The sequence below is a fragment of the Chaetura pelagica genome, unplaced genomic scaffold, assembly GCF_000747805.2.
Source record: "Chaetura pelagica isolate M959 unplaced genomic scaffold, ChaPel_1.0 scaffold637, whole genome shotgun sequence".
NCBI classification, from domain to species: domain Eukaryota; kingdom Metazoa; phylum Chordata; class Aves; order Apodiformes; family Apodidae; genus Chaetura; species Chaetura pelagica.
In genome coordinates, this window is record NW_009953950.1 from 1,097,099 (window position 1) to 1,120,092 (window position 22,994).

Sequence of the window (22,994 nt, forward strand, 5' to 3'; positions counted from 1 at the left end):
GCTGAGGTGAGGTTACACTGTTCTCCAGTTTACTGTGCAAGAGAGGGAAAGAATGACAGCAGAGCTGGGAAGAATTACCATTGCTTTCATAAAAGATGGACAATTAATTCTCTGAATTATGGAAAGATCCAGCTTAAATATTATAATTACCATAGAATGGAAATTGAAATTTCTTTCCTAGCAACTAGCAATTACTGAGGACTCCCGACTTGAGAAGCTAATGTAGGTTTGTAATGAATAGGGAACTACAGAGTGGATGTACAGAGAGCAATTTAATCAGCCCAGGAATATAAGGGGCCCTGGTCAGCTCCTGTTGGCATGGTGGAATATAAAACACATATATTAAAATATCAATAAATCAAACAATGAAGACATTCAAAATACAGGCTGAGAGTTAGTTGCTGTGTATTTCTCCAGACAGCATGGTGCCTTCAGATGAAAACCTATTCATTCCACTCACCTAGGAAGTTGAAATGAAAAGAAATATGTTGTTCATGTATGGGAAATAATGGGAGGCCTGAGGTCCTTCATAAAGATAACCACCCAAAATTGCCCTGACTTCCAGGGACATGGTGGGAGGGGGAGTCACTCACGATGCAGCTTCTGTACCTGCAACAGAAAAGAACAAAAAGAAAGAAAAGTTTTACCCCTTGAGAAAAAAAATAAAATTCAGAGATTTCTAAGGCAAGCAGAGAGAAAGTAGGTATGAGGGGAGGCAAGCACATGGCGGAAATAAGACCAGGCTTTGCAGAAAGAGAGGAGAGGGTTAAATCTTCAGGGGAAGAGCAGAATAAGGAAGAAAGCAACAAACACAAGAGTCCCACAGAGCAGCAACAGGAGCAGAGTGGCCCCTTAAATGTTCCAAAATCCTGACAATGTGAATTAGCCTTGTGCAGAGATTTTTTGACTCAGTCTATCTGTCTCTTTATCCTTACCAGCTACATATCATCTTCAAGCACCTGCAGAAACATTAATCCTAACATCAGTCTTCTCAGGTAGATTTGTAATGTTATTGTCCTCATCTATAAATAGGTCTGCAGAAAGATGAAAAAGAAGTCCATGCAGAAGATCTTAAACTGTATCTAAACAATGTGTCAAAAGTGCACCTTTTCTCCCAGTAGGAGCAAATCCAGACAAGCCATACTTGCCTTCTCAGCATGAACCGACATATGGACAATAAAATGGCAATTAATAGTTGAGGAGGGATCAGCCTTTATAATATAAATGTAAAGAGAATCAATCTCTAATGAGATACTTTAATGAAAGAGTATCGATCTATTTGAGGGCAAGTACCAAAGAGGAGAAGGGAATGCCCCTGTGGAACCAGGGATGTGTGACATGGTGTTATGGTAGACCAGACTGTAGGCAAGGAAAGGGAGCATGAGAATCCATTCCATAATTACAAAGGGACGTCTTTGCAATTCAAGGCCCACTGCAATGTCCTTTGTGCAGGGGATGCTGATGAGGGAGAATGTGAACAGCAGGGGAACTCACACTTTCACCCTAATATTTCACTGAATTTCCCCCAAGTGCTTTAATATCTCATTGTTTTCATTGTGAATTGATTTGATTTTCTTCTAGTACCACCAGTTGCTTCACACACAAAAGCAGTTGGCTGTGAACTTCAAAGTTTAACACTGATTTTTCACTGGAGTTTCATGCCTGGGTTCCTATAGAAGAAGATGGAGAAGAGGAAGGAGCTTGTCAGGGTTGCATTTCTCTTCTCTTTATCCTGGAAATGTCCTTTTCAGGTACAATCCATCTTCTGCATGCATAACCACAGGCATAATCCACCAGACCACAGGTCCACCTAGTCAAACACCCTGTTTCCAAAGCAGCTAGTGGCGAAGTGATGCAGTTGTATATGTGTGCCAAGTGCTATGCTTCCCCAGAACATCCCCAGAAATTCCACTTGTGCAATTTTCAGCTTACAGCCTTTCAGAGTTTTTGTATTTAACAGCCCTCAACAGATTTTGCTCCAGGTCATTTGCCCAATAACACTTGGAGCCCACAGTCCCACATCTGAACTGCATGCTGAGTGAAGGATTGCCTCTTTCTGCAGAGATCTCCAGGGATGGCTGTCTCATTTGACCTCTTCTAGCTCTTTTGTTGGAAGAATCAACAAACAACCATTGCCTGTTAACTCTGTCCTCATCACCCATCTCCCTTATAACTTCCTTCCCAACCTGGAGAATCAGTACTCATGCAGAAACTATTCCATACATCTGATTATCTTTGTCCTTCATGATATTTTTTCTGTGTCAGCTGCATCCTCTCTGAACTGAGGGGGCCAGATGTGAATACACATTTAGGACACAAGCACAGCATGAATTTGTGTGATGGCAACACGCTGCTTTCTGTTTTCATCTTCATGCCTTCCCTAATAATTCCTAATTTTCGTTGTGTTAGTGTGATCAATAATAAGCACCGTGATGAGGTTTTCACACAATGAACAACTAGAAGCCTAAGAGCTCAGTTTTGTGAGGCAGCAATCACCTTAGAGGCCAACATTTTATATGCCAAATTAGGATTGTTTTTTCCATGTACACCACTTCCTGCTTCCCTACAACAAATTTCACTGGCCACTTCATCATCTTGTCATTCACTCTTATAACGTCCTTCTGCAGTTCTCACAATTAACCTTGCATTCACTGCTCTGCATTCGTTAACATGATCAGTGAATATTATTACCTTCTTTTTTTCCATTTTCAGGTCCATTTAGGAACACGTCGAACAGCATGAGTTCCCCACACAAAACCTCACAGGACTCCACCCATTACGTTCTTCCACTGTGAAAGCTGACCATCAATTTTTGCCTTCTAGAAGTCATAGTTTTTTTAGCCTTCTTGGACATGAAGCCACATCCCAAGGCAGCAAAATTTCTAGCAGTGATGCACAATGAAGTTCTCCCTGTCCTCATGTGTTCAGCTTCTTAGCTGAGTAATTCTGTAATTGCAGAACCCCTGATCTTCAACACCATTTGTGCTGGTCTGTGCATTTCCCTAATGCTGCTTTTATAAGAAACACAAGAATAAGCCGTGAAATAACTGGAAACAGATCATGTAACCTGCAAATAAACCTAAATGTAATGTCAAAGTTCATAATTGATATTTCAGGCTGAATTTGGCTTTTCCATTTGGCAGTACCTTGTATCTTTGCAGTTATTTATGAATTAGACATAAATATATATGAGCCTTCTTGCTGCACAAAGTGGTTCATGAATTTTTTTTGTTTAATTTTTTAATTCATTATTTTTTTTAATGCACTGATTGTTCTGATTAGTTACATAAAACTGTTGTAAAGTCTGGGATCATATGTTTTAATCAACTACCTCTTTTTAGCACTTGGGGTTAATTGCAAGTAAAAGTAATACAGCAGTTCTATAAAGTACATAAGGAGAGGATCTGAACCAGTGATTTGCAGTCCCAGCACTTCAAAGATTTTAAAGCCAATGACTCACAAACTCTAAGGCCCAGTTTCTACTCATTATTTAAAGGGTGGAAAACCAGCTTTTCTGCTTCCTGCAACACCAACTGACTGCCACATTGTGAGTGAATCAAGCACTGACCTGAATCTTCTGAATAAACTAAAATAAAAAAATAATCTCTACTGTCAGAGCAGAATACTCCAGTCAGTACTTATTTGGCACCTCAGCAAGTCAGTAACCATCCACCAGCTGAGCAGTCTGCCTCTTGTTTAAAACGTTGTCACCAAAACTATGCTACTTTGTATTATTTAATCTGATATTGTGAAATAATTTTTTTAAATATTCCTTAAACTTCATCTTGCCATTGATTTTTAAATCATGTCTCAAAGAAAGAAACAGTTACATTTAAGAAAACATTTTTTTGCAGTAGACATCAGATTACATCTGCTGTGAAATCTCTAATATCTCATGCTGAGAGGATCAATTTTGCAACTGTGTGGGAAAAGTTTCAGGGGTAGGAAAAATTCTACCAAAATGCAAAGCATGAGAAACCCAAGGAGGACAAAAAGCTTTTTAAATCAGCCCAGAGAAAACCAGCCACCTCTGATGGTGCACTAGCTCAGTGTCCCCAGGACTGCCACTCCAGACTGTACAGTAAGAGGATTCTGCAAGCTGGGAAATATTGCAAACAATACGTTTTGGTTGCTCAAAGCATCTTCTCCCCTCCACACAAACGCCTGGGCAGGGAGTCTGACCCCACGGCTGCCAACACAGCCCGTGTGGCAGAGGGTTGCACCACATCAGACCCATCAGGTGCAAGTGGGGTGGGCTCACATGAGTCAAAAGGGCATTTGCCTCCACCACGCCTGCTCTTGAGGTGCTCGCTAGGGCCAGTGAGGCTGGAATAAAATTGTTGCAGTGAGCAGCAACAGAAAAGTGTATAAACGCTAAAGACAACACAGAAAACTGCTTCTGAGTGCTTATTTCAGGCCAGATAACATTGAAAAATTTTCTTGCTTTAGATGAGTACTGAGGAAGACCAGCAGAGGTGATGACTGGACATGGAGAGCTCTCAGAGAAGTTTAACAAGATGCTGTCCTTTACAGTACTCCATCATGGTATTTAAATAGCTTATCTCTTTCCTGCACTCAGGATTATGTATTAGAAGAAGGAAGGAAGGATCTGGAAGATTGTTTTCCTGTGTTCTTGTTAAGCTTCTCTCTCTCAAGCCCAATACCCATATGGCCTGTTAATAATGCAGCACCATAATTTAACACAGTTTGCAGTCAAATAAATCCCAAAGTAAGCAGGGTGTGGGATAATGCTCAAGTAATATGAAGTGCATGGCCCAAAGGGGACTGACAAACAAACAAAACTATACATGTGAAAAGATGGAGGAAAAATACAAGCCACCCCAAGCACTTCAGAAATGTGTAGTGTTATTATTATGCAGTTGAGGGTTCATTCTGTTAGCTTAAATGAGAAAGGATTAGATCATAATATTCCCCTACAGTTCTAGTGACTGCCAGTAAGGTGCAAAGTTGTAATTAGAAAACTAAAGGGGAAAGAAAAAGAAGGCAGGGAAGGAAAGGCAGGCAGGCATGGAGGCAGGCAAGAAGGAAGGCCTTTAGTGAGCACCACTGTGATACAGATTCAGGCCTTACAGGTGTCAGGTCAGCTGGGGGACAGGTACACTGCCTTGGTTGATGCTGGGGACCAATGACCCAATGTGTGAGTGACACAGGCAGGAGGAAGGAGGAACACTTTGGGCAATGCTTATGTGGCAGCCATAATCCTGGACATTGTCCCATACTTACCGTACCTCTGACCTTTGAGATGCAGCCATTATTCCTGCTTCCAAAAGCAAAAGGAAAGATGATAAGCTGAAGAGTAAGCATGCCACTTAGACTTGAGAAAGATCATGACATCTCCACTGTCATAGCTGTGATTCAGCCATGCCTTTTCATTAGCAAGCCCAGCACTTATCCATACAGGCCCTGCGTAAAGAGAATAGAAAGCAAAGAAAGGGTGAGCATATGGTTTGGCCAGTTGTTTCATTTTACTGCACCCCTTTAAACTGTGTGCTGCAAGGTCAGAACAAAGGCCTGGCCCAGCAGCTGGTAGAAGTCTATTAAGACAAATGGAAGAATCTGTAGTGTTCATATGGTTATTTTTACTGCCAAGAACCAGCCTGACCAGCAGGACAAGGGCCATTCTTGTGCAAGGGCATGTTTCCTCCACCAGCCCTGTGCTTCCTGCACTCACCCCCAGGCACAGCCACGTTTCAGATGCAGCCCTAGCTGAAGTCCACAGGGTTTAGCACACCTAGGATCTCAAAATGCCCCAATTTTTTTGAAGGAGAAAGTAAAAAGTTTTACTTACTAGGAAATTCAATTCACTTAATGTGTTTCCAGTGGTTATTCACCAACAGTAACACTTCTTATTTGATTTCTACCCACAGTGCTTCAGTGAATGCAGTGCTTAAATATCCAGAGACAAAAACAGTTATATAAATTTGTGATATCTAAGCAATAATAATGAAGAAGCTCAATTTCTATTACAGCTATAGAAAAATAAGACCTGTTACTCTGTCACCGTAGAGCTCTGCCCCACGTTGGGCGCCAATAAATTGTTGTCACCGTTTGACTCAGGTCCGACCACAATGCTCTCGATCCCCCCTCCCCCCAACCCAGGTAGGGAAGGAGAGAGAGAAAAAGAGAGAGACTTGGCTGGATTGAAAACTAAACTACACAGCTTTAATTAAAACACTAATGAATCATACAAGAAAATATATAATATTATATACAGATATATTCAGGTATGGGCAAAAGCCTCTCGCCTCCCCCCACCCCAGCAACTCCCACAGCACTTCCCTGAACTGGGAAGAGTCCCGAGGAATCCCGGAGCTGCTGCTGGAGAAAGCAGAGAGTTATGGGGGTCACGAGAGATCAAGCCTGAGGATCGACGGTGATGGATGAACAGAGTCCTCCCTCTACGCCGGCCATGAAAGGAAGAGAAGGGAGAAGAAGAAGGAAGGAAGTTGTCTTCTGTGATCTCTGACCTTCCTCTGAGCTACGTAGATATATGGAATGGAATATCTTTGGCCAATTTTGCTGTCCATCTAACTCAGCCTCCTACGGGGGGGTCACAGATCTCCCCATAGTGTCTGAGCTGGCAGAGTGCAGGTGCAGCCTTGAAGCCTCAGTAGTTAGGAAAACATTCCACTGTCTTATCAGCCTAGCAGAACACACTGTTGCTAGTTACAAGAAAGCTTACTGAAGGAAAAAAAATCAGTAAAAAGAAAAATTGTCTTCATCCTGGCTCAAACCAGGACATACTCACATAACATTTAACTCCTTTTCAATATGGCAATACAGTTCTTCTGTCTCAAAGCATTAATAAAATGTAACTTCTTTGCACGTGCTATTGAGAAAGCAGATTTCCACGGATTTACTAAAATAGCTGAAACCTCCAGTTGAAGCATGAGAAGTAACTGAAATATTATTCCAACAATTAATTGAATGGCTTTCCAAAATACATTTCCCAAAGTGCTCATGGCCTGACAAATGGAGAAATAAACATAAGGTTGAGAAATGCTGTATCAGTTTCAGTTTCTGCTCTAGAGAAATCAGGTGTGTGTCCCCCACGTTACAACTGTAAGAAAATTTACCAGATTTTTCCCCCTCTAATTGCTGTTTTTATAAAGAGAGTTTGAACGTCATGGAAGTAAACCAAAGCACATTCCTTCACATACATCATGAGGATCAGTCCAGTTGTATTCTGTACTGGTTTGTGTGCCTGAAACCCATGGTGTTGACATGTGCATGAGTTGGAAAGAAGAGCTGAAACACCCAGAAGAAAATGAGGAGTTGCTGGCTACACAGGAAAGCTGTCAGCAAAGATGACAAACCATTCACTACTCAATAATGTGATGCTGTTTCTGAAAGAGGAAATCTTCTCCTGGCCTGCATTTACAGGATTAATGCCCATTAATCTTAAGAAGAAAATTATCATTTCTACCTGTACTGCAGAGGCCTCAGCTATGCAGAAGTACATAATTTTGGGAATTGTGCTGCAGGAGTGCCATAGGACAGGTGGAGAGAGCACAGAGGCAATCCTTGCAAGAGGTCATCTGGTCTGCAGGGTTTAATGAGGAAACAGTAAAGAAATTACCTTTTAAAAATATTTTCTAATAATTTATAACCATATACACAGACACATACCCCACATGTCTGTTTTCTAAGGAGATACCTTAAAAGTCAATGATAGTACTATACACATCAATTTTGTTGTCTTATGAATCCCCCTGAACAGTTTACATCCTAATAAAACAGTCCAGCACAACACCTAACTGCAGATTTCTTGATGAACCATTTACTGTATTGATTACAAGACAAGCTATATAAAACCTACATTAGCCATCCACAGAAAAGCTTAGATTTTGGCTAAGGATTAATTTAAGAGGTTTTATGTGATGCAGGCAAATCTACTTTAGATTTGCAAGACTATAACATTCCCAGGTTCAGAGAATAAACTGTACAAAAATCTGCTTTTCCCCTTACTGAAAGTGTGTACAAATATATTATAAAGCATAATTCTTTGTGATCTACTTAGTGTTATCATGCCCCAGTTATACCAGCTTTTCTAGATTTTAACTGCATAGTTCTATCATTGGCAATTGATATATTTGTTTCTGTTTCAAACTTATAAAATAATTATTCTCTACAGTTTTTCTTTCCATTCCAAAGTTTCTTCTAAAAGAAGAAACAGCAGCACAGCATGTAGACAGATGACTAAAGGAGGAAGTTGCTTATGAACTCAGACAAAGGATTTGCACCCTTAGCGTTTTCATGACTGCTGACTTTTAAAACCTTACTTGGTGACTTTCACAGTTTGGATTTCAACTCCCTGAACTGGAAGAACTTTGGGACATGATACTTTGGTACAGACACCAAACTTTTTTTTGCTGAACACTGTCTGCAGAGAACAAAGAGATACATTAAAAGTACCTACAAATCTGTATGCAGTTTTCAAAATGAGACTGTACATCATGAAGGTTTCCTGCACTTGCAGCTACACTGGGAAGCAGATAAATCAAGTTTAGATATACATAATGAAGCACTTTTGAAGTACAAAAGACATTTCACACAAGACAGATATCATATGCATATTTCTATTAACCCACTATCTATCTAGTAATGACTTGCAGTCTGAAATATTTATTTGCTTATCTGTTTGTTTATATTAACATCTGATAGCTGCAAACAGCAGAAGTTATGCACCAGCTAGAATAAGAATCTTTTCTGGAACACATCTACACCAATTCTGTGAGGTTCAATAGCCTTTTACCTACAGGGAAGCTCTACATGCCATCATTCACAGTCTGTAGGTGGGCTACAGTTTCATCAGCATGAATATCTATTACCAGTCCACTGCATCCTTTGCCCACCCCTCCTCCACCAGCCCCTTTGATTTCCCCACAGACAATAAACATCCTGGCTGTGCAGTCATCCCATGGCTTGATCCAGAGCCTTTAATACCTGGTTAGAGGTAGAATAGGAGTAAGCTCCTCTTACCAGTTTATCCAGTGCTAAGAGCCCAGGGGAAAAAAAGATCATCCTCCTTATGGTAATTACTTTACCATTTCTTGTTTGCATCTTATTAATGACATCTCTACCAGCATCACTAGGGCATTTGAATGGCTGGCATTTTAGGAAGTGTGTATGAGAGACATTTTGTCAGTTTTCTTTAATTTTTTGAGCCACATCCAAAAGACTTCTCAGTTGTTGATGAGCCTCTCTCAAACCATAGAATCAGAGAAGCATTTTGGTTGAAAAAGACCTTTAAGATCACCAAGTCCAACTGTTGACCTAGCACTTGTGGGGTTCCTCATGAGCAAAACCTGCAGTTCATTCAGGAAAGCAATGGGAAATATGCCAGACTTTTTTTTTCCGTGCAAATGATCTCAGTTCGTAGCAGAGCAGGTTAAATACTAACACAAGTTCAACAAAATGGATCCCACTTCTTGCTGTCCTTCTTTCTATTCCAAGCCATCAGTTTGTGTGTGAATTATGGGTGTTCTTTGGTTGCCACTGGTAATGCGTTAGTTAATTTATGCTTATGCTTATTAGTTTGTGCCCCTGATGTAACATTTCTGAAGTGCCCTTCTCTTCACTGGTAAATTCAAAAGAGTGCAAGTTTTCTGAAGCCCGGTTACATCAATATGGTATTCACAATAAATAGCACTGTATTTTAATTGGACTGGAGGAGGGTTGGGTTGGGTTTTTTTTCTTGTCAGGAAGCAAATTTAATACAGATGTTCATTAAAGGCATGAAGCCAGAGCATGTTGAGTACAGTGCCAACTGCTTGTTGCAGGTTAAATTGAGGCAAAGGACATGACAAAAATACAAAAGATTCCCTCCTACATGTACACCTGCAAAGAACTGTTGCTCCTCTCAAACCCTGACTGGTACACAGTATTGGTATGCAGGACCCACCTATTTTACCACTCTTCACAACTTCAGCCTAAAATTTTCTATTGTTCAGGTCTTGCCTCCATTACATTCACTTATGGTTTTGAACCAGCAAAGAAATAATTATGGTTGGGGTTTCTGAAGTTGCTTTCTCCACAAAACACTGAAGATCAGTTATTCGCTCTGCCCTTTTGTTTTATTAAGAGAAGTGCTTGTGGATTTTCATGCTCTTTCTTTCATCATGCTGCACAGCTCTATAAAAATGTAAAATCCTAACTCAAAGGAGATTAATTTAGATTTGGGAGATGAGAACTCCCCCAAAAAGAAAACAAAAACCCCAATCAGCATATTGTGATAATGGAAAACAGTCTAAAGAAATGTAATGCCACGTAATATATATTTTAAAAGGCATCTTTTTACATCTCTACATTTTTTCCTGCTTGCTTATGCATAGTAAAAAGTAGCACTGAGACACAAAAGTCATTAAAAGCCAGCACACAGCACAGCCATCCACGGGAACAGCAAGTTAATTTAGCATCAGTTTCTTGCAGTTTTAGACAGAGATGCAAATGGCAAATCCTGCTAGTACAGGGCTGGTGCAGCTGGTTGTTGTGTGTCCTTCCTCTTAACCAACTGAGAAACCACCCTTGTGGTTGTCATTCTGATTGCACTTCTTAATGTCTACACTTTGCTCTCTTTATGCTGAGAAAACAGTTATTGCCTATAGGACCTGTGTTCCGCAACAAGCCACCAATGGGATGCAGATATAGCTTCTTCCATGACTCAGGGAACTCCTTCAGTTCCTGGTTGTTAAGACAGGACTGACTGAGGACTAGCTCGACTGAGAATGTTGGTGAAGCAATTCTGTGGTTGCTGACCCCGTCTCACTGGGGCCTGCCCCAGTCAGTGAACCCAAGACCTGGTGGGAGTCACATGAGCACCCTACTCAGCCTTAGGGAAAGGAGCACATGTGCTGCACTTGGGCCTCTGGACAGGCTTCCTAACAGAGGGTCAGACTAAGCACAGTGATGCACTCCAGGATTGCAGTGATGGTACTTGCCTATTATTGGCATTCAGTTCATGGGACTTGGCTCACAATCTGACATAGCCCTTCCAAAATGCACATAGTGGGGTTATCAAGTTCCCAGTACCAAGTGTTTTCAGCTGCACATCTGTTCCCACTGGACCACAATACTCGCTGATGTAGTCAAAAGCATCAGCATGATAATCCAAGCTGTTCAGCTGCATTATCCCCCCTCTGAGATTCAGAAACCTTGAGCTTCTTCCTACATGGCCGGCTTTACTCATGAATTGCTGGCACAGACAGAGATGTGAAAGAGCCACAGATCTTATACCATCTTTCTCCTAAACAGCCCCTTCACTGCTGGGATTGCATAGGTTGATAGAAACTTTAGGTCCTCCCTAAAAGGTGTTTAAGTATTTTGAAGATTTATTTTTATCCATTTATGGATCTATTCCTAACACAGCAGTCTCCTCTCTCCAAAATGAGCTTTCCCTTCTCTTGCTTAATACCACTGGTATGTGTTAGGTTCTGGGAGATGTTATACTCTCTCCAAAAGACAAGAGCATTCTGCTCACAGTAAACAGTATTTCCAAAGGAAGTTCAAATTGTTTCTGAAACTGGGATTGAACAAGGCTGAAGTTCATGCAATGAGTGATATTGTACTCTGCCTGTGCAGAGCTTTGTCACTCAATGAGTAAAAGACAGTTCTAGAAATTCATTTCAGTCTGTACATTCACTATTAGTGAGAGCCATAAAAATCATGCCTTTTAAATGTTGAGGACTTCCATCAAATCACTTACTGCTGTGAAATGCATAGAACAGCTTCATTAAGGTTAAAAAAAAAAAAAAAAAAAGACCATCATATGCAATCAAGATTCTATTATTACAAGAGAAAACCATTTTTTCAGTGACCCTTCAGGAGAAGATACAAAACAGTTTCTGCAGACAGATGGAAAACTAGTCTTTAATGAGTCACCTTTTGACACTAGGGAATGAAACCTATCTGGATTTCAAGAATTCTGAAAGGTTTTTAAAATAACATTTTAGTTTAAGAGTTTAAGACTTCAACATGTTTCATATGCTAGCTTGTTAAAGCAACATGCTGAACTGAACTGAATGAGCAGGCTAGTGATAAATAAGGTACCTCTCCAATTTCATTTCAAGAAGCCTTGACTCTTCTTGTTACAGATAGACTGCAGCCAGAATAGACTGTTAGAGAAAAGGTGGCACCCCGAAAATGTAAAAGAACAGTAAAACAAAGGACACATCATCAGATAGTAAATCAAATCTTACTGGGCAAATTTTAGCCTTCACTCTTAAAGCCTTTGCTTAAGAACCCCTAAGTAATGTGTTGATGTAAGAGCACAGAAATAACGCATTTCATTAGCAGTTAGGATCAGAGGTAAGTCTTTAAATTTATCTTTAATTAAAGCAGGAACCTCCTCAGTATGTGTTGGCTACATCTCTTGCCCTGGTCTGTAACTCTGTGTTGCAGGAGGGAAATGCTGCAGAAACCTGAGCTCCTAAGAATGCTCTTTTGTCCTGTTTGCACTCTACTTTGCCTTTCCCTGGAGACTGCGGAGGGTTGGACAGTAATAAAGAAAATCAGTGATTGCTGATGACTCCTCACATTTCAGCTCAAGCCAGATAGAATTTTCTGCAAAAGTGTGTTAAGAGGGACTGACTGGCTTAAGCACCTGGGAACTGCCTGGCCTTGGATGGCCCTTCCCAGATGGTACAGATCAGCAGAGACTGGAAAAATCATCCTCATGGCCTTAGAATGAAGCAGTGATTCACAGTTTCTGCAGGGCAGATGTCCACATGAGGAAGCCCCTGATCAGCACTGGTCATTCTTTGTGAGGATATGGAGAGAAGATAACGTACAGACTGCCACCACTGTGGGATTTCCCCTTTTATTTTGAACTTTGTTATGTGATTTGCATTCTCAAAATGCCATTTCCCACAGTTTATCCTTTACAGATACGTCAAAAAGCAGCAACCTTTACTTTTCTGCCTTTTTCAGCAGATATGCTTTCCTGAAATAAAGGCAATGGAAATCTTGATAAAGCGTGTGAATCAGAGATTACAATTGTCTTCCTCCTAACAAAAAGAGAGTTGAGGCTCTCTCGTGGTTCCAGCATAGTGACAATTCTCTTTCCTTCTGCTGATCCAGAGATAACTAGCCAAAGGAGGCTGGCTTCATAAATTTACTCTTTTATGGGTTCTCTACTCAGAACACGGTGTCTGCTCCAAACTCTGATAGGATGTTGGGATTTCTCCTTTGATTCAGTTGGTGTTTTTAATAAGTTATACTCTGCACGTACACTTTGGGGTTTGGAATTCTACAAAGTTTACATGAAACTGTAGAAGCTTTGTGACTTTCCTCAGTGTAGAGCTTCAAAAATATTTTGGGAAAATATTCAAAGCCAGTAAGATTTGTGTATCTTCTCCAGTTTACCTCCCTGCTATCTATCTATAGCTGAGAAAGTTTATTGGATCATACAACCCAGGTTGGACTCTTCCTCTACTCAGCATCTCAACAAGGTTAGTCAGTTCTCTGGGATGTAATTGAGAGCAGACTCATAGGCAGAATTTAACACACTGCTATGTAGTCAGTATTACAGATTTCCTTCATTCAACCCTGAGAACTTACTGTGACAAATAATATTCCTCTTAATTTACTTCCTGAGAATTTGCCCTGCAATATTCTTGTTCCTTGTTCATAGAGAAAAAGATGGAGGATTCTGCCATATGGGTATAAAAATATTATCTCAGATCACTTATTATTTGATAGCATCCTATTTCCCACCCACAATATTAATTTGTACTTGCATCCTACCCAGACATTAGCAGCAACTACCTAACATTGACATCTGTCCATTATTGATGTTCTCTTTTCCCTAAGAAAGTGAGGTTGTACTGTCTATCCCTCCATCTGCCTGTCTGACAGTTCCCCCATTTCCACCCCTCAAACAAGTGCTGGTTCTTGGCCAGTTGCAATGACATTTGACAGAAACATTGAAAACCAAAAACTAACAAGCTTCATGAAAATGAAAGTCAGGCAGAAGAGACAGACCAAATTACTGTCAGCACTGTGGGAAAAGCAGGCAGAGCTGTGTTGTCCTCCACCTGGTAGGAGCTACACGACCAAGGAGCCAACAAGTCCTCACCTGCCCACTGGTGCAGCAGGGTGCCTGCCTAACCTCTGCCTACATTTGTTCCTCACTTTTTGTGGTAGCAAAAAGTATACACAGGGAAGAAATGTCATTATCACAAGGAAAATGGCTTAAGGACACAAACCTACAAGAAACTTTACTACTGAAACTAGAGGTTTCATCAGTTCTGCAGCTCATGGGACACCTTCTCTCTTATTTGTGTTGTGGTTGTGCCTAAAAACCCCTTCTCTGTATCAAACCCCAACTTTCTCATCACTCCACAAACACAGACTACAAAGACAGTCTCTCCTTCTTCCTGCAAAAGCTTTAGTCTTTCTTACAGTGATTTCTCTCTCCTCATTGTGTGTCAAAAAACCCCCCAACAATAAAGACAACAAATTGTGGAATAAAGATAATATACAGTGACAGGGATAATGCATGTATAAAGTATGTAATGAAGCCAAATCATTGCCAGTGTAAAGTCCTGAGTACGATCAGTAACTTTGGATATGTCACTGGATTTATTTTGTATCCTCACTGAATACATCACTGGTGATACCTTTAGGGGGTCTGATTTCTCAGGCTGTGAAATGAAGTGAAATCTCTGTATGGGGTTCATGCTGCTAATGCAATGTGAATGGGTGAAATTATTGCTCCCTCAGCCAGAAGTTCCCTCCCTGCAGATGCAATGAGATGAGTGAACTGATCATATGCATGCTCCAAACCTGTTATAATGTGAAATAGGACAGGTAGCTTTTCTCACACTTGGTCTATTTCTGGTTCCAGTAAATGAAAATAAATCTGTCCTGTCACCTTAGCAGGCACGATTTTCCCTCTCTCTCATTGGGACTAAAAGCTTTTGACAAGAAAAGTACCTTTTATTTGAGGAAAAGGGGAGAAAGCAAAAATAAACATAATGTAATGTCTCAAAAATTCAGTTGACTGCACAGTTCCAAATGAACTAGGGACCAGTAAAGCCCTTCACCTTGGCCAACCCAAAATCCTGTCCAATGCCCTTTGAGACAAAGGGGAGCCAGAAGGGTGCCATCTCATGTGCCTTCACCCAGGTCACATCAGTTAAGTCCCTTTCTCCTATCCAAAAATCTGGAAAAAATGGGAACAACTTTGAGATATCTTTGCCCTAAACCTCTCTGCTGAGGAACAGCACTGTCTACATCAAGTCACAATGCAGCCTCGTACCAAAGGACTCTCTTTTTCAGGAAAAAGAACATTCTGTGTTCTGTTTTTATTCACAGTTTCTGCCAAAATTCTTTGCAAGCTCTTTTCATGGATGAAGAACTCTTTCATCTACATGTGGTTTCTTTGACTTAATTTCCTTCGATTCATACAATCAGCTGCTCCAATTATCTCTTTTCACAGAAACCCTTCACCGTCTGCTACCAAATTCCCAGCACCTTGTGGCCAAGTACCCTCAGCAATACTTACCACCTGCGTCAGCACCAGTATGTCTTCTTCTGAAGGACAAAGTAGTAAATCAGCTCTGTTTTCTTCTGATGCATTCCTTCCCCAGGGAAACAGCACAAGCTATGGAGAAGAAAGGAGACACCATTCATGTGTGTATGGTTTATTTTGAAAGAAATTTTCAGGAAAGAAGGCAGCCAGTACAGAAAGACATGGGAGTTCCCACCACTTGCCTTTGGCTGCAAAACGTGCTTTGCTGTTGCAGTTTTCCAATGTGCTATTCTATGGTTTATTTTCTAATTAACAAGGTGACGTGTTGTGGCAACACAAATCGAACAGCAAAGGTAAGAGTCTTCCCAGCAAAAATTTGGGTAATGCAGGTCAGTCCGTCAGCAGTGTCGGCTGTCTGTCTGGCAGCTGACCATTGCTACTGTAGTCAGAAAGAGAAACCCAGTCCTTCTCCAGAAAGAAAAACTTCTCCATTTCAAATGTCTGGAGCTCCCATCTTTCTGTGCATCCACATACACGTGTCGCCTTTGGCCGGTATTACTCCCCTGTCACCCACATCAGAGAACTTTTCTTCTCCAGCTCTCTCATGCCTTCACTGCACATCTCAAAGTCACTACTAACTGCTTACCTCTTTTGGGCACCTGGGAACTTTATTTCTCGCGTGAATGTGCTGCTTCTGAGACAATAAACTTACTGAATGAAGTTTGATTGCTTTGACACAACTCCCTCTCCAGCAGTGACACCGTTCCTCAATGCCTGATCTGTGCTAGCTCAGTAATTGCCAGCAGCAGGTCAGTTGGCCTTATATGTGTGTCCTCAGCTGCACCTACTGGATTTATAAGTCCTCAAGGAGTTTGGGAGCTACAGGAAAATTATTCTGCACTAAAGACTGCTTTAAAGGAAGATGAGTTCTAATTGCTTTTAAGCATAAAGAAAAGTAGCAGACTCATCTTCTTAACACTTCACAACATTAACTTAATTCTGGTCAAAGAAATCAGATAACAATGGCTTTCTCTCTGCTTGCTTATCATTTAATCTTTTTATTTCATCCTTTTCCTCTCTCTCTTTACCCCTCTCTCTTTTTCTAACCTTCTCATCTCTTTTGTGTTCTCCTCTCATCTTTGTGTTCCTTAGTCCTGCAAATCACCAATGCCTCCCCTCAGCCTGGTGCCACTCAGAGCATGGGGATGTCAGAAGCCCAGAACTGGGGCAGGAGAGTTCAGTGCAGGGTGAGGTTTGTGTGGACAGGCTGTGCACTACCTTGCTTATCACATCAACGCAACTCCTTCTCCTCTTGGACAGTTCTGGAGCCCTCAACACAGGAAGGACATAGAGCTCTTGGAGCAAGTCCAGAGGAGGGCCACAAAAATGATCTGAGTGCTGGGGCACCTCTCCTATGAAGACAGGCTGAGAGAGTTGGGGTTGTTCAGCCTGGAGAAGAGAAGGCTCCAAGGAGATCTTATAGTGGCCTTCCAGTACCTGAAGGGGGCCTACAGGAAAGCTGGGGAGGGACTTTTTACAAGGGTGTGTAGTGATAGGACATGGGGTAATGGTTTTAAACTGAAAGAGGGTAGATTTAGGTTAGACATTAGGAAGAAATTCTTTAGTGTGAGGGTGTTGAGACACTGGCATATGTTGTCCAGGGAAGTTGTGAATGCCCCATCCCTGGAGGTGTTCAAGGCCAGGTTGGATGGGAATTGGAGCAATCTGGACTAATGGGAGATGTCCCTGCTCATGCAGGGGGTATGGAACTAGATGATCATTAAGGGCCCTTCCAACCCAAGCCATTCTGTGATTCTGTGATAAGTACAAAAGTCTGATGGTTCTTCCTAAACATAAAGCTCCTGGTTCAGTCTGGAGAGTGCCCGGACTGAGGGGACACAGCCAGGTTTTGCTTGTTGATGCAGACAGAAATAGCTTGGCTGGCTTTTGTATAAGCAGATTCCATGTCCTGACTCCATAAGAGTCCTCTGCAATGCAAAGATTGTGCTTCTCAGCTGGATATTGCAGGCTGTTCACCACCAGCAGCATTCACTGTTCTCTGCTCCAGTTCCTTGCTTTGCTCTCAGGGACATGCAGGGAGGTCGCCGGCAGCAGCAGTAACAGAGCAGGGTTGGTGTTGGGCCAGACTGAGTGCTTTTCCTACTCAAACGTCCTGACAGTAGGCAGGTCTGACAAGTTTCTGGGAAGAGGACTTTCACCTTTGCAAGTAGGGGTGTGTGGGAACAAGTGGGGTCTGTATCAGTAGCGTTCTGAAGCCACAGGAACTGTGAAACCTAATGTGTTCTTTTTGTACTTCTTATGAGCACTAATGCCTCTGGACTATAGACTCTTTGTCTTTCCTTCATGTTCTCTTTTACAGTAGTGGCATTTTATCAAATTGATAATTCAGCTATATAAGAATCCCCTGATATCAGCATTAGTTTTGTCAAATCCCTTATCCACCGTGTGAAAAGAGAGAAGCATTTTTGTTGAAACAATAAATCCATTATGTCAACACAATGAATTCTGTTCACTGACTGAAACATTCTGTCGAGGAACAAAAGGCATTAACCTAATATCTTTATCTAGTTGACAAAAAAACACGAATTATTTCAGTGTCTTTGATGTAATTGTGGTTTATGCCAAGGAAAATCCTTCTTGTCGCCTTACCAATTTATCATCATTTTGTGGAGAGTCAGGACACATGGGCTTTACCACGGCTCTGCCAAGTGACACAGGAAAAGTTATTGCTTCTGCTTGTGCCTGTATTTCTCTTTGTCTGTCTGGACTGAGATTTCTGCAGAGAATGTTTTTTAATTATGTGCTTGTACCATGATGGTGTGTTCACTGAGTCAGGGACCACAATTTTTCTGTGCATTTCTTTTTATATTTCAAAAGGAAGGAAAGGGTTTGATTTCAAGCACTTTTTCTTGGTACTTCTTCATGTTATTATAGACCAAATCACTTTCAAAGTGATTACTGAACACAAGTGGTTTGGGGGCTACAAGTTTCTAAATGAGATCAGCTATACATACCTGTCTTCATATGCCTTCAGGAAAATCCCTCTATTCGCACATGTATGACTTTTCCTACAGCTATTGAAAATTAGAAGTTCAAATTCCACATTATTTCTTCAGGGAATAATTTTATTACAAGGACAGCTCAGGTTTCACTGAAGCTCTTAACAGTGAGCTGCATAAGCACAGAGAAAGAAAGCTTTACACTGGAGTAATGCTCTTTTTTTTCCCCTCTTCTCCTTAGAAGAGATGAATTATGTTATGAGATGAGTTTTTAAATCAGTGAAGCAGTCAATCCTGCCTCCCTGGAACCTAAGGTATGGCAGTGGTTTCCTTCAGCTCCACCTGGCATTGGGATGGCTCCTCCGCAGCAGGCCTGGGACTGGGAGGTATAAGAGCTGAGGATGAAGACAAATCCAGTTTGTTGTAGAGAATGGCATCCATGAGCTTGGACAGGGCTGGGAAGCAGACACAGGGCAGGACTGCCACTGATGCCACTGCAGCAATTCCTTTACCACCCATGGATACATGTATCAGGACAGCAGCCCGTCTGGCTACAGGAGCAATCCCCACACAGAGGTTTAAATTTGTTTCCCCACAGACACAGGGTTTGTACAACAACTCCAACACCTCGTTTAGCCATGCCACACAAAGTCAGGGGTTCCTCTGTTCATCCTCTGAGGAAGGTCCTCCTTTTTTAGATGCTCTTTTTATTTTGTGCCAACAGCACAATTCACAAGCCTGCAGATTGGCATTGTCTTTTTGATGAATGGAAAAAGCTTGTTATGGAAAGTATTCTGCCTGAGATTTATCAAATCATAGCTAAATCTCTGGTCTGCCAGAGAAAACCTGCACATGTCCCAGGTGTCCTTTTCTTCAGTGTCCATCTGGAAATGGCCAGAGTGACACACCTTTTCCTCACAGTGAGAGTAAAGATATCTCTTGAGGGCAGAGGACTGTGAAGTGCTACTGCTTGCAGTAATCTGAGCTAGAACTAAACACAAATATACTTTTACAAGATGGACATTACACAGTGGCCACCTGGCCAGCCACTCCAGCTTCCTTACATAACCTGAAAGTAAGAGAATGCCAACATCCCATACACAAGACTTCAAACACAGGTCAGGACACAGGGCTGTGTGAGATTCATCCTAGCTACTTGCTTACTAGGGAGCTACACTTGCCTTATCTATGGGAACAACATTTAGTAGCAGATTTAGGAGGTTCATTTTAAAAGAGAATAAAAGAATTTAAAAGATGCTTACAATAAACATTTGAGGAAAAATCCCCAAATTATACTTCACATATCTAAACCTCCCTCAGACTGCATGCTTACATTTCTTTTCCAAACTCCCAGTAGCTAGGTTTTTCCTCCTTACACTGTCTGAAAGGCAACACTGTAGCTCCACTCAGTGCAGATGGAATGACTGTGGATTGTGTGGTTGTCAGTAGATTTCTGATTAGCAATTTTTCTTCCATTTATGCCTGTAGTGATTAAGAAATACCCAGATCCTTCTTGCATTTTCTAAGAAATCTTCCTTCTTCCCCTCCTGGCCACAGCCATTCTGCTGGAAAATAACCTGTCTTGGTAGATCTGTGATTTGGCCCTCTGCTGTGGCCATGCATTGTTTCAGAGTAGTTTGTGAATCCTAGTTGTGAGCTGAATTTCTAATGTACTCATGCATATGCTTACCTTTAAGCTGGCAAGTGCCCCTTGCAAGATCAATAATGAGGTGTTTAAGTACGTGCTGAGGGGCTTTGCTGGACTGAGGCTGAAGTGTTCAGAATCAAAACAGCCACATTCCTGGGGGATAAATTCTGTAATCTTTAGATTTGTTATAGTTCCAGTTTAACAGCCGAGGCTTTCTCATCTCTTAGGCAGCTGCTCTCCCCTGAGCATATTGACCATGATGTTTTTTTGAGTGATCACCTCAGTGTTCCCACAGAGCTCACCTGTTGTGTCAGCTGAGGCAGTCTGCTCTCTGAACTTCAGAGGTAGTACAGAAGTTACCAGCTGCATCAAATTATGTGATAGCTGTTTTGCTGATTTGGTTAATGAGATGCTTTTCCTGTGTGAGACAGATGTTGCCTATACACACAGGCACAGAGAGAAACCTAGATCTCTAGAAACAGAATTACTCCCTTTGGGAAACCTTCTGCTCAACATGCTTGCAAATGCTCATGGGAAGCCATCCTGTTTTACCTTGCTGAACTGAGATCATTGGCTAGGGATTTTCTATCTCCAGTTTTAAACTTTTCTGATATTATGTAGAATGTTTCAGTGCTCCATCTCTGAGGTTTTGCTGTGTTCCCTAAGCTAAGCACACTGAAATCAGCTGCAAAATCTTATTAAAAAATTATTTGAAATAATTTGACAGCCAAAGCCAATTTGTCTAATGTATTGTCATAATATTTTACATAGCATCTGTACACAGGTCCCTTACACAGAAATAGTCTTAACTGTGTATTGTTCCTCTGTTATGTTTTTCCACTTATTTGCCCAGTATATTAAATCTGCTGTACACAAATTACTCATTCTTCCTAAACAGAAAAAATAAGTTAGAATTTCAACATGAAACATTTCCATCACCTTTTGCTTTGTAGCAAATAAAATCTTGGACAATAACATAAAAGTGTGCAAATACTTCTGGTTTAGTAGGACAGAACCAGAAAGTGGCAATGACACAACAAGCTGCTACTAAAATTTGGTACTGGGAGAAGAAACACAGGCTCACTGAATCACAAGAGAATGTCTCAGGCTGGAAGGGATTTCTGGACACTACCTAGTCCAAGCCCCTACTCAGAGTAAAGTCACAAACAGCAGGACCGTGTCCAGCTGGGTTTTGAAAAGCTGCAGGGATGGAGACTCCACAACTTCTCTACACAGCTGGTTCCAGTATTTAATTAACCTTAAAGTAAAAAAAATAAAAAAAAAATAAAATAAAATAAAATAAATCCTATTTTCTAAACAGAATACTGTACTTTGGAAAAACACCCAGCTGCAGTCTTTCACAGGGGGCTACAGAACATCCCTCAGGCCACCAGCAAGTCAGCAAAATGGTGGCAGTCCCAACTGCAGTGTCACAAAAAGGGCATTAGGGTGAGGGGGCACCCAAAATTGTAGTGAAGTGAGATGGTGGCAGTGGTCTTTTTGAAACTGATGAGTGTACGTACTTCTATTGGTACCCTAAGGTGCTCCCATGCTAGCCATGCCCAGCTGTGGGATGCTCAGTCCCCAGCAGACAGCTGTGTGGGCTGTCCCACTGCCAGACAGTGCGACAGGCTCAGGACATCCACTTGCTTCTGTGGCTTAAGCTAAAATGGATGGAGGGAGGGGGTGCAGATGAATTCTCTCTGCTGTGGCAAATGTGGCTCTGCACAGACAGGCAGACGAGACAGGTGACAGCAGTAACATTTTAAAGCAATTTAGCAAACATGATCAGGGTTTGCCTGTCTGTTCCCTATTTAAAATGGCATCAGAGATGAAATACCACATAGTGTAGTCCCCATAGACCACATATAAGAGAAGAAGGGACAGTGGACTGATGGAAGGGCACAAGCGAAGTAAAACAAAGCTTGGGGTTGACAAGAAGTACTCAGTTGTTCAATATAAATACATGGTGTGGGAGCAGGGGAAGGGAAACTGCTGACTGGTGAGTGGTGTTCCAGTGCCAGGTACCTGAACCTCCTTACAACTCCACTTTGGTCATCATCCCCATACATGTCCTCCTGGGGGACATGACAGGCTTACTCACGTGGCTGAGGCAGGCACATCAGGACCACCCACCAGATAACCCATCACTTGCCTTCATGGGTGTTTCAATGGTTGAGAAGGAAGTAATGACTTTCTCTGGGTCCTTGCAGTGCCCTGCTCAGCCGGAGGTCCTAGGCATGAAGAACCCCACTGTTCTTTGAATGTGGGTGCTAACATGTCAAACATGGAAGGGCACAACAAAGACATGAGGTGTTGCTGCACCTTTTTGGTTGTCAGATAGTATTTTGGGAACTCATATTTCATTCAGGAAGGCAGCTGCTGCCCTTTGCAGACTCATGACTTCCCTACACCCACTACCCTGTGCCTAACCATTTTGGGGCAGCACATTCACCGTGCACCTGACACAGGTCTCCACAGCCTTCCTCCAAACTTTCTGACTTACTCTAAGTGACTTGCAAATACCAACAAAATCGTCTGCGTCTCTGCCTTCCATGGCTTCTCAAACCCAAATTAGCTGTGATTACACAGACCACTCATAGAGCATTTGTCCCACCAGACCTGCTGCAGGTGTTAGATGCCTCTCCAGCCCTCACTGAGGACAGCAGGCAGAGGGCTGGAAGCAGCACTGTGCACACTGCCCTGTGAAGACCCTCTGAGTTGTTCTGTCCTTACCAGAGCAGCAAGGACCAGGTTTTTTGGAAGCTGTGTGCCCTGCTGTCCAGCCCTACAGCCTGCAGTCAGGCCACACACACCCTGGCTGCTACTAGTG

At 41.9% G+C, this 22,994-nt stretch overlaps 1 protein-coding gene across 1 annotated transcript in view; it reads right to left on the reverse strand.

The window, feature by feature from the left end:
* Positions 1-585: 585 nt before the first annotated feature.
* TIAM1 (T-cell lymphoma invasion and metastasis 1) overlaps positions 586-22,994 on the reverse strand; it is a 120,608-nt gene continuing 98,199 nt past the window's right edge. Inside the window, exon 28 of the mRNA XM_010001826.1 lies at positions 586-609. Within this exon, the coding sequence (XP_010000128.1) occupies positions 586-609 (24 nt within the window). The remainder of the gene's footprint in view (positions 610-22,994) is intronic.